Here is a 17,027-nt window from a genome sequence, read left to right as displayed (position 1 = left end):
TCTGCCAGTGGATGGGGAAGAGGCTGAAGGAGTCTTTCTGTTCCATTTGTGTGTGTTGGCAAAGGGCGGGGCACCACAGTTCGGTTTGTCTGCCCGCCCTTGCCATCACTGTCTCCTGAATGTTCCATTGGCCTGGTTGCCTTGTTTGATCTCCACAGCTTGAAACCACATGGGTGCCACCCCAACTTTCAGGTCTTTCTCAGCCCGGCCTCTCCCCTGGGCCTGCTGGGCACCCCACAGGCCCCTTGAACTCAGCACGTCCAAACTGCATTCACCTCTGACAAACTTGCCTCCTCCACACTCCATTGGCAGTGTCAGTCACATAGAAGCCGTTCCTTTCCTGTGTGCTCTCTTGCCACGCCCACCCGGTACTCGGTGATCTGGCTGCTCCTCCTGCAGCCCCTCCTGCAGACTTAATTTGGACTGTCTTTACCTGGCCCTAGTGCAAGAGTTCGTACTGGTTTTCCAGCCCCAACTTAGCTCCACGTCGCTTTTAAGAGGGATTTCGCCAGAACTCAGAACCACTTCTGTCATCACCCTTCCCGAGTCCTTTACTGGCTCCCACTGCAGAATGAACCCATCATCACTACGCACAGTGTCCCTCCCAGGTCGGGCCACCTCCCACACCCAGCGCCTGCCCCTGAGCAACACCACAGTGCGGCCGTGGCCCCCTCCTGGGAGCCTCCTGGGCCTTTCCATCACCCACCTCTCCCTCCCCCAGACATTAACGACCCCCTTCTGGGCGTGCATGCCCTCTCTGTAGTGCTCTGGTGTAGTTCTCAGTGCGCGTTTTCCAGCCCCAGTAGCCAGGTGCTCCTGGGCTGGTTGGTCAGCAGTCTGGAGCAGGGAGTGTGGCCAGATGGGTTGGTGACAGTCTGCGAGCTCACTGGACTAGGGAAGAGAATAAATGTCCTTTACTTTAGAGATGTGCCCCCAAGTACTTGTAAAGTGATTTAGGATAAAGGCTACTTCTGTTGTCTTCAGGAATGTATTTCTGCACAGAAGCCTAATTTAATGCACTACTGTTTGTAAGATACACAGTATTTTATTACCTCTAAGAAATACTAGCAAACTATGACACCCAGTGAATTCTGTTTCCCAATTTTGGAGATAATAAAATGTAAAAAAAAAAAAAAGTGTGTTTAATACCTGATGTTTTTAATGAGATGCTGCAATATATTGGTTGGTCAAGTTGAATTTGAAAACTTAAAAAAAATCACTTTTGAAAGTGGCAATTGAGTCTGAATCCAAGTTAAATTCTTTAGTTAATGAACCTGATCCTATCTTTTCAAACTTCTAAAATATATGTGTGTAAAACATATATAATGTATACAGTGTGTGAGAGACTCGAGAGGTGGGTTTCTGTCTAGTGGTACTGTTTCCCTTCCCAGGTTCTAACTCAGGCGAGACAGACAACCCGTCCGAGTGGACGGATGTTCAGAAGAAGTTAATCCCATGGAAGAATAACATTCCTGAGTTGGACCTGGAGCTAGTGTTTCGGGATCGCGCTTCCAAGCTGGGGAAGTCCACCGGTGGACTGATTGTGGTGGCCTCGCTCATTGACAAGCCAACCAATCTAGGAGGTAAAACTGGCATTCTGGGGCTTGCCTAAAATCTCGGATCATGCAAGTGTCAGGCGGTGCACTGCCATGTCCAGCTGTGTCTCCACGTGTAACCCTCCTTGGGTGCTCCAGAAGGACATGTGGGACGAGATGCGCTCAGCCTTGTGCTGGGGACAGTGACTCCAGCTTGTTCTGTGCAGGGCTGTGCCGCACTTGCGAGGTCTTCGGGGCCTCAGTGCTGGTGGTCGGCAACCTTCAGTGTGTCCACGACAAGCAGTTCCAGCACCTCAGTGTCTCAGCGGAACAGTGGCTTCCTTTAGTGGAGGTGGGTGGAAAGTGACGTATTAAAATTTTTCATTCTTTTTTGCCAAACTGTAGTACTCCATCTTCCTATAGCAGTTCATTTGCAGCAATTTATAGTAGTCCAGCCTTTAAAAGTTCAAAAATAAAAGTAAAATATAGCCCAATTCTGTTCTCCTGTTCCTTTATTGTTTTCATGTGGTTGTATTTTCAGAAATAGGTAATATGTAGAATTCTTTTCAGTAAGGAAAATGAGTTCTGCTCAACTCACTGTTGATATAGGAATAATTTCCATAAATTTTTATGAAGTTGGGGGAGTTCTTGTTTATAATGTATATTTCTGTCCTTTCCTTTTTAAAAAGACTTTTAAACAACTTAGTTTAATAAAAGCTTTTTTTAAAACTCTGATTTTATTTCAAGCAGGGCTATAGCTGAGTAATTTAACCTTCTACTCTTTTAAAACAATGAAGGTGAAGCCGCCACAGCTGATGGATTACCTGCAGCAGAAGAAAGCACAAGGCTACACGGTCATCGGCGTGGAGCAGACCGCCCGGAGTGCCGACCTGACGCAGTACTGCTTTCCTGAGAAGTCCCTGCTCCTGCTGGGGTACGCGGCTCTCTGCCGGCAGTGACTCCTGCCAGCCCCAGGGTAGATGGTGTTTCAGAAACCTCAGTTTACCTGGACTCCCAATATGACCCCTAATATTACACCTGCACTTGACCTCTGATTTATAACGTTCACGGAAAGCCCTCTACTTTTCATTTTATTTTACCCCTTTGAGGTACTCAGGTAAACAGAGAACTGACCCGTCAACTTTTTTTATCTTCTTATTTTCCTGGTAATTTACAATTACTTTATTTTGTTAGTCTGTCTCTTCCAGTAACATTCAGAACACCTGAGAAAAATGCTGCTCATTCCAAGAAAAGTAACCTTTCGTTTCCCATTTTTCATCAGAAACGAGCGCGAGGGGATCCCGGCAAATCTGATCCAGCAGCTGGACGTGTGTGTGGAAATCCCTCAGCAGGGCATCGTCCGCTCACTCAATGTGCACGTGAGTGGGGCGCTGCTGGTCTGGGAGTACACCCGGCAGCAGCTTCACCGGCAGGGGGCGCCCCGGCGTGAGGCCCAGCTTTTTCGGAGGTCAGCTGCTGGTGCTGTGGACATGTCATTTTAAAAAGGACACTATATGGACTAATGAAATAGATTTTAAATTTACTGGGATAATTTGTACATTTTTTTCTTAAAATTTAATGCCAAACTTTTCCATGTGCCTTAAACACGTTACTGTGTTGTCCCATTTAAACTTTTTTAGCTAAATTGTATTGCTTCTTTAGTAAAATGTTTTAAGCAATTGTGGAAATAAATATATATTTTTGAAAGATCTTATCTTTCCTAGGAACTAATGTTATCGGTAAAGCGTGCTGTGGAGTGGGGCAGTTCACGGCGGCTCTGTCCCTTACAGCACAAGGAAGCAAGGGTTCTACAGGAAGGAGGGTCCGTGGGACTCATTGTCAGGGAGCACACCGGGCAAGGTGCTGAGCCAGCTTCCCTAGGAAGTTCAGAACACTCAGGTGATAGGTTTCCATTTATTTTTAAAGCCAGGAACAAGGTCACAGTCATTCATATGAAGTTTGTAAATGAAATGTTCATATGCCACCTTTGCCCAGAGTTCAGTGATGGTTAGAAACAGTCTAGGTTCTGTCTTCTGTACCTGTTTTGCCTTTTCCAGAATTGTAAATGAAGCATGTACCTAGACTTCTGGGTCTGGCTTCTTTCACACAGCAAAACCCATTTAAGGCCCGCCTGTGGTGTTGGGAGACTCAGCTGTTCCTTTCTCTTTGCTGCGTGGTCGTGCCTAAGCGTACTGTATAGTGTATCCATTCCTCTGCTGCAGGCACCTGGGCTGCTTCCAGTTTTGGCCAAGTAGGAGTGATGCTGCCAGAAACACACACACAGTTCATTTGGTGAAATACCTGCAGTGGGACGCTGGGTCACAAGGCAAGCATATGTTTAACTTCACAAACTCCAAACTGTTTTCCAAAGGCACGTTGCCCTTTTGCATTCCCCCCAGGGCTGGATGAGTTTCTGCTGCTGTGCGTCTCCATCCATACTCGGTACGGTCCACTTGTAATTCCCTCTAACAGGCGTGCAGCCATCCATATTCAGTGTGGTCCACTTGTAATTCTCTCTAACAGGCGTGCAGTGACAGATCGACGTGCTTTTCACTTGCCGTACGTACTCTACTAATAATATGAAGCATCTTTACATAATACCTCATACTGGTTATCATGACATTATGCCCATTTTTAAAATTTGGGTGATTTGGTTTTTTAAAGAGTTTTAAGAGTTCTTCATTCTGGATACAACTTTTTTGTNAAAACCCATTTAAGGCTTGCCTGTGGTGTTGGGAGACTCAGCTGTTCCTTTCTCTTTGTTGCGTGGTCGTGCCTAAGCGTACTATATAGTGTATCCATTCCTCTGCTGCAGGCACCTGGGCTGCTTCCAGTTTTGGCCAAGTAGGAGTGATGCTGCCAGAAACACTCACACACACAGTTCATTTGGTAAAATACCTGCAGTGGGACGCTGGGTCACAAGGCAAGCATATGTTTAACTTCACAAACTCCAAACTGTTTTCCAAAGGCACGTTGCCCTTTTGCATTCCCCCCAGGGCTGGATGAGTTTCTGCTGCTGTGCATCTCCATCCATACTCAGTATGGTCCACTTGTAATTCCCTCTAACAGGTGTACAGTGACAGATCGACGTGCTTTTCACTTGCCGTACTCTACTAATAATATGAAACATCTTTACATAATACCTAATACTGGTTATCACAACATTATGCCCATTTTTAAAACTTGGGCGATTTGGTTTTTTTAAAGAGTTTTAAGAGTTCTTTATTCTGGATACAACTTTTTTGTTAGGTGATTTGCAAATATTTTCCCAGCCTGAAATTTTTTTTGTTCTAATAGAATCTTTCACAGAGCAAAAAATTTTTAATTTTGATAAAATCCAATGCTTTTTTCCCCTTTCATGGATTTTGCTTTTGATGTTATCTCAAAATTCATTTTCAAACCTGAAATCTTGTAGAGTTCTTCCACATTTTCTTCTAGAAGTTTTACAGTTTTATATTTAAATCTATGATCCATTTTAAAAAAAATGAGGTGTGAGGTAACATCAGGATTCCTTTTCTTGTGTGTGGACATCCAGTTTTTCTAGCCGTGTGTTGGAAAGACCGTCCTTTCTCCCTTCAGTTGCCTTCACCTTCGTGCAAACTCAGCTGACTCTGTGTGGTGTGGCCCTGGGCTCTGTCCCTGTCTGCAGAGCGCGGTGCCAGTCCCGCCACTGCCATTCCGCCTGGATTACTGCAGTGATTACACAGTGAGTCCTCCAGCTCCCTTCTTTTCAGAACCATGTGGCTCTCTGAGGTCCCTTGCCCTCTCATATAAATTCTAGACTCAGTTTGTTATTAGTCCTTGTCTACAAAAAACGCTTGTTAAGTTTGACTGGGACTATGTTGAACCCATAAAACAAACCGGGGAGAATTTAACGGTATCTTCACAGTACTGAGTCATCTAATCCATGCACACAGTATTTACTGCCAATTAATTAGATCTTCTCTGATTTCAAGGGTTTGTTTTTGAAGGTGTCAAACATTTTGTAAGCTGTATACTGAAGCATTCCTTTTTTAAAAAAATTTTATTGTACATGATGTATTTTTTCCTTTACATTCCAATTGTTCATTGCTAGTACACAGAGTAAGACTTTCTCTTATATTCTGACCTTGTTTCCTGCTGCTTTTCTAAGATTCATTTATTTTTCTGTTGGTTTTGGAGGATTGTCTTTAGAGATAATACTATCATCTATGAATAGACTTGATTTTCCTTCCCAATTTGCATGCTTTTTATTTCTCTTTTGTCTTAGTGAGGTAGCTAGGAAACCGGTGAACAGAAGTGAGAGAGGACAGCCTTACCCTGTTACTGATTTTTGGAAGAAAAAAAACATTCATCATTGAGTATGATATTAGCTAAGTTTTTGTAGATAGTCTCTCTTATTTTACATTCTCTCAACCCTTATTTTTGTGTGTGTGCCTGTATTAAAATGGCAACTCCCAGGACACATAATTTATAACAGCCTACTTTTTTCAGTATCTTACATTTGCCTATGCCCATCTTCTAACTAAAAAAATAGGTACTTTATAATAGGCTTTAATTTTTTTATTAAAATAGTGACTTCTTACTAAAGTAAAACTAAGCATATTTCATACCATTTTATTCCAATTCTTCACAGTTGATCTCCTGTTGTGCAATCGTTTTAATCATTAAGTTGTGTACACAGACGCAGTTAGTGCTGATGTTCACCATGATTCCAACCACGGCTGTCCCACACCCGACGGAGCGATTTCGAATGTCTGGAAAGAACAGCTTCTCCCTCTCTGAAAAGGCCAGGAACAGCCTATGACTCTGCAGTTGATTTTGAAGGCTGGAATTGTCCTGCTTCAAATTTTTCTTTAAATTTTAAGTAGTCTCTTCTTTTATCAAAATATTTTATCTGTTGAGAAAAAAGGGTTTGAAACAGGGCAAGTTTTGCAGCATAGATAAACAAAAGTACAGCTTTAAATGTAGCACATTATTCAATACAAACTACCTAAGGAGTACAGGTCATTTCGGTTCCAGAACCACTCTGAATGGATGAGTGTGTCTGATGTAGAAGTCCTACAGTGGGTGCGGACCAGTCAATCATCAGCTTTTCTGGATGACAGATCCTGCCGAACACCCGAATAAGCCCTGAACCTTAAGAGATGTAATCAAAACCAAACAGGAAAGAAGTAACCACCTGAGACAAGTGAAAATGAAAACATGACTTTTCAAAAATTTAGGGATGCAGGGACAGCAGTTCTAAGGGAAGTTTACAGCTATACAGGCCCATCTCAAGAAAAGCCAAAGTAAACAATCTAAGTCTACAATTAAAGGAACTAGAAAAAGAACAAAACCCAAAGTAAAGAGAAGAAATAATTAAGACCATATCAGAAATAAACAGCATAGAAATAAAAAATAAAAAAGATCAATGAAACTAAGAGCTCATTCTTTGAAAAGATAAACAAAATTGACACACCTTTAGCCAAACTCATCAGAAAAAAGAAAAAGCCCAAATAAATCATAAATGAAAGAAGTTCCAACACCACAGAAATATTAAAAAAAATTATCAAAGAACACCAAGCCAACAAATTAAGCTTAGAATAAATTTCTAGAAACATAACTTTGTTAAGACTGAACCAGTAAAAACCAGAAAATCTGAACAGACATAACTAGTAATAAAATTGAGGCAGAAATTAAAAAAAAAAACTACCAATAAATAAAAATCCAGGACCAGACAACCTCAAAAGTAAATTCTACCAAACATTTAAGGATGCATTAATACTTATCCTTTTAAAACTATTTCAAAAATCGAAGAAGAACGAATCCTTCCAAATTTACTCTATGAAGACTTAAGTTCATTCTTTGCTATTACTCTGATACCAAAACCAGACAAAGACATTGCAAAAAAAAGAAAATTATAGGCCAATATCCTTGATGCAAAAATTCTTAACAAAATATTAGCAAACAGGATTCAATAATACAAAGTTTTTTGGGGAAAAAAGTAAAAGTAAATATAATTTCAGAACAAAGAAAGTATAAAGGTAAAGATTAATACAGTTAATGAAAGGTAACTAAATTCTGTAAATTTCAAAAAAAAAATAGTTATTTTTCCAAAGAGAACAGAGATGGCCAGTAGGTTTATGAAAAGGTGCTCAACGTCACTAGTCATCAGAACAATGCAAATGAAATCTACAGTGAGATAGCACCCCACACCTGTCAGAATGGCTACCATCAATAAATCCACAAACAAGTGCTGGTGAGGATGTGGAAAAAGGGAACCCTCATGCGCTGTTGGTGGGGATGCAGACTGGTGCAGCCACCGTGGAAAACAGTATCGAGTTACCTCAAAACAATTAAAAACAGAACTGCCTTATGACCCAGCAATCCCACTTCTGGTTATTTATCCACATAAAACAAAAACACTAACTCAAGAAACTACATGCACCTTTATGTTCACTGCAGCATCATTTACCACAGCCAAGGCATGGAACAGCCCCAGTGCCCACCAACAGATTCTCGGATAAAGAAGCTGTGGCCTGGCCCTGGCTGGTGTAGCTCAGTGGGTTGAGCACGGGCCTGTGAAGCAAAGGTTCACTGGTTGGATTCCCAGTCAGGGCACATGCCTGGGTTGCAGGCCAGTTCCCAGCAGGGGACACATGAGTGGCAACCACACATTGATGTTTCTCTCCCACTTTCTCCTTCCCGTCCCCTCTCTCTAAAAACTAAATAAAAATAAAATATTAAAAAAAAAGCTGTGGCCTGTACATACAACAGGGAGAAATACATACATACTCAGCAGAAAAAAAAATGAAGTCTTGCCATTTGCAACAACATGGATGGACCTGGAGGGCATTAGGCTGAGTAAAATAAGTCAGAGAATTACTGAACTACTACTGATTTCACTTGTATGTAGACTCTAAAAAAACCAAAACACACATAAACAAAGCAAAACAGAATCAGCCCCCCACCATAGAGAATAAGCTGACGTTGACAGAAGCGAGGGAGTAGGGGGATGGGTAAACTTAAAAAGTAAACAGAAGACGTGAAGTATTTTAAAGGCCCACGCTCTGAGGCAGTACAATCCCAGTGGTGCGAGGTCAAGGCTGAGCACAGGCCCCTCAGGCCTGTATCTGAGCTGCTCTGCGGACAAGGCAAAGGCAGAGCACAACACATTGTCAGAATAGAACACACTAGTTCATTCCCAAGAACTGTTTCTTAGGATTAAACCTTCAATATTTCAGTGGTGCCTCAGGAAGTGAAAACTAATTTAGACCGAGATGTAGGAACTGGCCCAGCCCCGTCTGACGCTGGGATGAGATGCAGACAGAGCAGCTGCAGAGTGACACATGACCGCCGTGGGCTTTCTTCCCTAAGAGACCCATTTGAGTGACTGCCCCTTTCTTCTTTACTAAGGAACCCGTTCCCCGACATCACAGACTGAGGGAAATCTCCCCTCGAAGGGGCAGCGGTAAGCAGGGAAGACCCACATTTCCCTGGAGGCTCGAAGGCACTGACACAGAGCTGCAGCCCGGACTTCTGGCCCCAGGCTCCCGATGAGGGGTCTCTGAACACAAGTGCACAGCTTTTATCCCGATGGGAAGCAGGACCCAGTCCACTTCAGTCCAGGCTGACAAGGACCTGTTGTTACAAGCAGCCCATTTCACCCTGAGCCTATCAAAACCCCTCCATTTCAGTGTCACCCTCCCCCCCTCCCCCCACCCTCCCTCCACCCTCCGACAGCCTTCCCTTTGCTTGGTGAGCTGCCCCCAGTTCCTCAGGGTATGTGGTCTCCCTGGTCAACAAGTCTGTCAGGCTGCAGACTTCTGGTGGCCTCAGGTCGGGGTGGCTGTGACAGGTAGGCTGTCACAGGTAAGGGGTGCCACAGCAGGAGTGCACAATGTCCTGAACACGTCTGTGGTAGACGGCAGATCTCTGCATTTCCTGTCCCACCCCCAGCGGCCTAATGGACATGTCCATTCAGTTTCTGTGACATTTCCGCCCAGCTTGCCCAGGACTGAGCCCCTCCCGCGCGTTTCCCCTTGAGGACCCACCTCAGTGGCAGTGGCACTTTCTGTCCAGACACGCAGACCCCCTTCCCCTGAGGTCCCCACGGTACAGGCCCTCTCACACCGGCATTGCTCTAGCAGCTCTTTGCCTGCTTCCCCTGCCTTATTGATCCATCTGTCACACTGCCGCCAAGGGTCACTTTTCGGAAACCCAGATCTGACCTTGTCACTGGCTTCTTTAAAGACCTGTAAAGATATTTCTGGGTGTCCCAGGGCCTTCAAGCTAAACATTTGAACTCCTCAATAAGACAGGCCACCCGTGACTTGGTCTCCGCCCACCTGTCCATCCTGTGAATTCACCCCCCTGCCCCTGCACAGAGCCACCCACTCCCTGAAGGTGCTCGTTTTTGGCTGCTGGCCTCCGTGCACACCACACCGTCCCCCTCACCTGAGCAGTGCTGCTGCCCAGCCCCCACCTCCTCATTTGGGAACAGTCCAAGGCCCCAACACATGGCACTTTTTCTAAAGGCTATGAATCAACCAGCATCTCCTGAGAAGCACTGTGTGCGTGCAATGTGAGTGGCCTCCGGACCACTCCACTAGACACAGAGCAGTCCTTGTGCATGTCACAACTTGTAATTTGAGACTTCTTAAAGTGGTACAGGAAAAAGTCTCTGAAGTGGATGGTGGGACCAGATGTCTGGCTGCTGTATTTGTGGAGCACTCTGGTGGACGATGCTGGAACGTCAGAGCTGAGTAACAGGACACAAACTCTGGGGGCAGAGACCTACATTCAGACCCCCTCTACCACTTGATTTTGGACCAATGACCCCGCCTTTCTGAGCCTCAGTCCCTACTCTGTGGGACAGGCACCTCACCAGCCTGGGTGAGGACGAAGCCCACGGGGCCACCGTCTCACACAGAAGCGCTCCAACAGTACTTCCAGTTCTCCCCTCCCACCACCACCCCCACTCCACATAGCTCTGGACACATCTCCATATTCAGTCGAGGCTATTGAGTGAGGCCTCAATGAGGTCAATGAGGTCCTACTGAGAAGAGAGCACAGGTAAAGGGGGGTGAAGCGGGGCCAGGGGAAGGCTGAGCAGGAGAAGCAGTCTCAGGCTCACTTGGGTGGTGAGGCAGAAGCCGGTGAGAGCATGGCTGTGCTCCCCTCTGCTGTCCTTGTTGGGCCTCTCTGCCACTCTGCCGATTACCGTCCTGTCCAACAGCATGCCAGCGCTCGTCTGAGGCCAGGATCCACATGGCTGACCCCGCCAATACCAGCCCCCCCGCCCCCCGCAGCCCCTTGACCTCTTTGATCATCTTGTCCTCCAAGCTTCCTACCTTCCAGGACCAAAGTCTGGACCCTAACCTCACCGACAGAGGCATCCTTTCTATAGTCCTGATGCTGGGCCTCCACCCCGACCACCACCCTGACCACCCCCCCGCCCTGGACTTTCCCACTAGGCCCCTGATGCCAACACCTTACTGATTTCACAGACTTTTTACCGACTGTCACCCCTCGCTTGTCTCCTGACTCTAAGCTCTCCAGGGGCTTCCCATGCCACCCAGACTCAAAGTCACCATCTGTGGCCTCCCAGCACCCCTGACCCTAGCTTCTGCCAGTCTCTCCTTGCTGTTCCTCAGGCACCCGGGTCCATCCCCACTGCAGGGTTCAGATGTCACCAAGCTTCCCTCCTGAGAGCGCTCCTTCCACAACTCTCCAGGCAAAGGCTGGCACCCCACTCTTTGGGACTGTGCTGATGCTGGGGCTCCCTGAAGTAGGAGCGTGGGAGAACATGAGGGAAGGTCGAGTCCTGTCTGTGCAGAGGCTGTCCTTGTGAACACTCCACTAGAGAGCGCAACAAGCGCTTGTGGAGGAGGAGGAAGGGCTGGCCAGGGTGCAGGTGTCCTCCTTCAGGCCACGCCTGTCAGGGAGGCCTTGGGGGCAACTGGTGGCAGAGTCTACCACACGAACATTTACTTTCTAAACTCCTCATTATACTTTGGGTACATGACTATGTTGTTTTGGGTGGGCAGCTGGGAGCACTTAATTTGTTGACAGCAGATCTAGGCCAATGGATACACCTGCTCCTGCCCAAGATTAAATATCAGCCCTTGGGAAGATCCTGGAGAAGTCCACCAGTTTAGTGGGTTGGGTTTTGGGGGCTTATGTTCATGTAATTTTTTTTAATGATCCTTAAAGTGCCAGGTGACTTTCCCCAAAGGTCGGCCTGATGTAAGGACATAAAACGAGCCTGGGCGACCACACGAGGTTTTCTCTGCCTCTCACAGCCTCTGCTGATTTGCTGACTTGTTGACCTGACATGCCTAAGACAGCCTTCACTGCATGGCCTGCCACTCACACAGTACCCTCTAAATATTTCAACAGCAAAAAGAAACATGTCCAAGCGTGACTTACCCATTGCTGAGGGCAACTTGATTCAAAGGAGCGCCTTAGCTTCTTGCACTGTGAAGCGTCCCCCTCGTTCTCGTCCAAACACTTCCAATACTCATCCCGGGCTCCCCAGCAGGCCTGCCTCTCCTTCATGGACGGGGCTGCCATCCCGGCGGATTGGAGCTGCCGGCCAAAGCAACATCTGCCATGAACAAGGCGGCGGCCAGACACAACTAAGGCAGTTCTGCCAACGCCCGATTTTCAGAATTACACCTGGGACTTCCACGGTGCAGCTGAAACTACTCAGCCGACACCCACAGCACGGGACCAGCAGGGGTCTGAGACTTCCCACCCGGTCTGACCCCGCCCATCGCGGCAGCGGGCTCGGGATCACTCAGAACAGGGGTTCTCGCTGTCATTGAGGGTCGCGCCCAGGTTCTCTCGAGCCATTATCCCATCGATAAAACGGGGGTAGAGGTGCCCTTTTTACCAGGTGCTGTTTGAACCAATCTGACCTCCCTATTAGTAAACGGAGCAAAATGACCGAGCAGAGCTGAGCGTCTATTCGTCGCGCAGGCGAGTAACCGCGACTCCGGAAGGTCAGCGACCTCCCAGGTCCACCCCACACATGCCCGCTAGCCGGCCAACAGCGCACTCACCTCCCCGCCCGCCCAGAACCGGTCCTCTTCGGCACCGACCAGGAGCAAGGGCCGCACCGCTTAGCACCGTGGGGAGAACGCGGCGCCACGTCCTGGCGCTGACCGCAGGTTGAAGCTCAGACGACGCAAAACTCCCAACAACTGACTCGCCGGCCTCACAAGGAACCTCCCCCGCGGCTGAGGACGGCCCGGGGGCGGGACTTCCGGCTCCGCTCTCGCATCGGGGGAGAGACTTCCGCTCCGTTCGACGAGGGGGGCGGTCCCTGGGGGCTGAGGAGGTGGGGTCCGTAGACTCCCGCAGCGCGAGTCCCGGCAGTTTTTCTCAAGCGGGATGAGCTCCGCCCCTTTCCTGACCGGCGTCTCAGCGTCTGGCCCAGCGCCACCCGAAGGCTCGTGGTGCGAACTTTGCCCCGAGGCGGCCTCTCGGAGGAGGCTTCATGGGGAGGCTGCGCCTGAGGCAGCAGGACTGGACCTAGCTCTTTGGAACTTTTTAAAAATCCTCACCTGAGGACCCCTTTTTCATTGCTTGGTAGAGAAGGAGGAAGGGAGAGAGGAGGGGAGGGAGAGGGGATCGGTTGCCTCTTGCGGGCGCTCGCGGGCAACCTGCAGCGTTTTGGTTACAGGACGAGGACGGAGCCACCGGCCAGGGCTCTCTGTGGAACTCACTTGGTGGAAAAGGTGACGTAGTGACAGGAGACTCCATGGATTTCAGATAAATTACGTGGACCTGTACAGAGGAATGGTTTCTCTTTGTTTGTTTTTTTATGAGTATGGTGTCGAGAAGATTTTTTTTAGCCTTAAAGGAAAATAAATTCAACGACATTAAAATTCAGTGGAAAAGACGGAAACACATTGTAGGAGAAATGTGGAAAACATAAAATGAAGGAAGACTTAGTACCCAGAATATATAAAGAGTACCTACAAATCAGTAAGAAGGAGCGCACCTAATTTTAAAAATAAGCAAAAGGCTTAAAGAGGCAGGACACCAAAGAACTGCAAGTGACCCATCTGCACACACGCGTATCCTTCCTGGGGACCACGGAAAGGAATATGAGAAAGACCAGGCAGCACCGGATGCCCACCGGAGCAGCGATCACATGGATGGCAGTCACCAGTATTAAGGAGTGGGAAGGGCGGGCCCCCGCACAGGGGCCCCTGGAGAAATGGATACAACCGCTTTGGAAAGCAGCGAGGCGGTACCTAGTAGCCTCGCACTGTCTATTGTCCGGTGCAGCTACAACACAGCTCGAGCCCACGATCGGAAGGAGGAGTTATGGTCTGGTCAAGTTCTGGGATGTGTGACAGCCTCCGCGGCAGGGAGCAGCACACTGTGGTCGTTCACGGCAACAGGATCCAGCTCAGTGCTGAGTGACAGAAGCGAGTCAACAAAAGAACAGACACCCCGTGTTTGCACTGGCGCAGCGTTCAAACCCAGCAAAATGCAATCGTCTTGCTCAGGCCACGTGCACAAGTGGTGAAACTGATAAGAGAAACGGGATGCGATCAGGACGGGTGCAGAGGGGCGTTCTGAAGTGCTGACCGGGCTCCATGCCCTTTAATAATTATAAAGGAGCTGGGTGCTCCTTTATAATTATTCTTCAAATAAACTGTGCAAGGGTGCCTGCCTTTTCTACGTGAATGATGTATGTCACAATGTTTACATAGAGTAGTTGACCTGAGAAAGTTCATCTTTACTGCGCAGAGGTAAAAACAGAACACGTGTAATGTGATGACTACATTTTTAATGGATTTAACTCCTTAAATGCTCAGCTAGGTCAAAAGTCAGTAGGCTCACACTAACTGCCACGTGTGTGGCGAAGCAGTTCCTCCTGGTCCATGGTAGGACTAAGGCACAAAGAATTACCAACGAGGTTACAGGAACTTCGGGAATAGTGCCCGCCCTTACCCCCAAGGGTTCACCAGTAGAGAAACAGTGGCTCAGCCAACAGAGAAAAAGCTAGAAAAGAGAAGTGTTGATGTGTTGATAAGGGGGAAAACAATGCAGGATAGAAAATGCAAAGGCCAAATTCACCTTCTACAATATGGGCCAGTAAAAGAATGTGGGTGCCATCCAATGGCACAAAGCGGGCGTAATCTCCAGCCCATTTGCAGGGGAGAGGAGACCCTGAGGAGTCCCCAGGAGGAGGTGGGAGCTTGGCATCAGTGCTGGCTGTTTTCATCCAGAGGAGGCAGCAGGTGGGCAGGCTCTAGTCCGAACTCAGCAGGTCCCACGCCGCTGGTACACAGGGCCACACAGACCCAGGAGCAATGAGCATGCGTGGGTTGTTTGTCTGTTGCTGCCCACGGACTTTTATATATAATCTGACCGCTTTACAAAGCGGTTGTCAGAGACACTTACTCAGGGACACCAACAGGAGAAAGATGCCGTCGCTGGCAGTGTGGCTGCAGTGAATGTCAGAGCTCCGTGCTCTTTTCCCATTACCTGCAGGCGTGCTCCAGCACGTTGTCCTTCTCTTCTCTGCATTGTGTTTCTGGGTGAGCAGACACACTCTCAGCTTCAGTGCCACCTCTATCAGAAAGACTTGCAAGTCTACATTTTAGTCCTGAAAGAACCTCTGGACCAGTTTTCTCTTTTCAAGTCCCCAGTGGGCCTCTCCTCTCATTGCTCTACCCATCACTTCAACAGGTTCAAAACTGGCCCCAGGATCCCCTCTCCAGAACAGCTGCTGATCTTTCTTTTTCTAATAAAGATTTTATTTACTTATTTTGGGGGGAAGGGAGGAAGAGACAGAGAGGAGAGAAACATCAATGTGTGGTTGCCTCTCACGTGGCCCCCACTGGGGACCTGGCCTGCAACCCAGGCATGTGCCCTTACCGGAAGTCGAAGGAGCAGCCCTTTGATTGGCAGCCCACGCTCAATCCACTGAGCTACAGCAGCCAGGGCACAGCTGCTCTTTCTAAGCTGTTCCTTTTCGTCTGGTCCACAAGCCTTGGTCTGCCAGTTAGGAACCCTTGAATCCTCTGCCATGCTTCCTGTGCTTGCAGAGCCCGTTGATTCCACAGATAGAATGCACCTGCACAGTGCCAGTCTTGGGGATACAAAAACAGATAAGGTCTCAGCCCCTGAGAAGCTTGGTCTAGGAGGGGACACATGCCATTCTATCCTCGAATAATGAGTAACAAAAAGAGTGATAGAGGCGTACACCAAGGTCAGTAGGAGTCCAGAGAAACCAAGGAGGGGGACACAGGCAGTATTAGAGGCAGCAGAGTGTAGGGGATGACTGTAGGTTTGGAGCCAGACTGGGCTTGAATCCTTCCTCCCCCAGGGTCAAGCTTGGGCAGTTACTGAATCTTTACATTGGTTTCCTTAGCTGAAAATGTGGATGATGGTAATATGTACATTAGGTTTCTCATGAAAGTTAAATGAAATGATGCATGCAAAGTGCTTAGCACAATGACTAGCACACACAAAGATTTCATTCACTCAATAAATATTGAGGACTTAGTATGTGCCCAGTACTGTATTAGGGCCTGGGAGACATCGGGGTACAAAATAGATGAAAATCCTTGCCCTTCCTTAGGAAAATGTGCATTCTAGCACTAAACATAAAAAGGTAAATTCTCTAAGTGTTACAAAAAAAGAAAAAGATAACCGTTAGTTATTAGTATTACTATATTTTAGAGGTCACTTGGTCTTGGACATAAAGGAAGAGAAGTTTTAAGAAGAATAATACTACGTCTCATCAAATCTAAGATGTATTGGTAATATTTTGCGCCATTATTTTCTATACCAATAAAAAAGGACAGAGGACTGCCAATAAAAAGCTTTTTGTTATCTAGGATTCTTACTTTAAACTTGTTAACACCTATGTGGACGTATGTAGGTGTGCATTTTAAAGATCACATCACACCTGCACACACAGACGCAGAGCAGTAAAAGCAGAAGGGAAGGCATTCCCAACACGTCTTCACATTCAGCGCCCAAGTCTCGGACTCCCTTTCCAGTCTGGTCCCGACCAAGGTCTGTGCTTTCCCACCAACCCGAGCACCTCTGCCCTTGGTTACCTGGAGCGAATCCTCCGATTTTTCCTGCCCTGGTCTTTTCAGATCCACACAAAGAGCTAAAAGCCACGGTGCCCAGCAGTCAGCTCACTTTGTGAGTGGGCTCAAGGGGCCTAATTGTCACTACTATTTGGGACTCTCACCAAACACATGAGAAGGGCTCGCTCTCTCCCACCCCTGCCTTTAACGCCTGGGTTCCTAGAGGTTACAAGGCCCCTTCTTTGTTGCCTGGATTTTCTTCTAGGGCCCTGACAGTCACTCAGCAAGTCTGGATGCGCGGGCTTTGGTGTGTGTGCCCACAGGGAGTGGCAACTATTGGCTTGTCTGTGTGGTTTTTTTTCTGTAAAAATAAAATACACACTTTTCATTTTCACCATAACTTTATTGATTTGGATATTTTGAGTATGGTGGCTCTCTCCCATGTGCTAGAACGTTGATTGTT

At 47.4% G+C, this 17,027-nt stretch overlaps 2 protein-coding genes across 3 annotated transcripts in view; one reads left to right on the top strand and one right to left on the bottom strand.

Annotated features, from left to right (window-relative positions):
• Positions 1-3,773, top strand: part of TARBP1 (tRNA guanosine 2 -O-methyltransferase TARBP1) — a 62,336-nt gene extending 58,563 nt beyond the window's left edge. For both annotated transcript variants that reach the window (XM_037037345.1, XM_037037344.1), the window contains exons 27-30: positions 1,392-1,583; positions 1,763-1,887; positions 2,333-2,469; positions 2,818-3,773. In XM_037037345.1, coding sequence (XP_036893240.1) covers positions 1,392-1,583; positions 1,763-1,887; positions 2,333-2,469; positions 2,818-3,037 — 674 coding nt within the window. In that variant the 3' untranslated portion in view covers positions 3,038-3,773. The remainder of the gene's footprint in view (positions 1-1,391; positions 1,584-1,762; positions 1,888-2,332; positions 2,470-2,817) is intronic.
• A 1,242-nt stretch (positions 3,774-5,015) lies between these two features.
• Positions 5,016-12,760, bottom strand: COA6 (cytochrome c oxidase assembly factor 6). The gene is made up of 3 exons (XM_037037348.1): positions 12,563-12,760; positions 11,928-12,086; positions 5,016-6,411 (listed from the first exon to the last, which is right to left on the bottom strand). The coding sequence occupies exons 2-3, from the start codon at positions 12,069-12,071 to the stop codon at positions 6,316-6,318; spliced, it is 240 nt and encodes a 79-aa protein (XP_036893243.1). The 5' UTR covers positions 12,072-12,086; positions 12,563-12,760; the 3' UTR covers positions 5,016-6,315.
• Between the last annotated feature and the right edge of the window lie 4,267 nt (positions 12,761-17,027).

This window comes from Sturnira hondurensis, unplaced genomic scaffold, assembly GCF_014824575.4.
Source record: "Sturnira hondurensis isolate 20B ecotype Veracruz unplaced genomic scaffold, ASM1482457v3 Scaffold0022977, whole genome shotgun sequence".
NCBI lineage: Eukaryota > Metazoa > Chordata > Mammalia > Chiroptera > Phyllostomidae > Sturnira > Sturnira hondurensis.
Note: the sequence above shows the minus strand (reverse complement) of the source record. Positions and strands in the feature narration are given on the sequence as shown.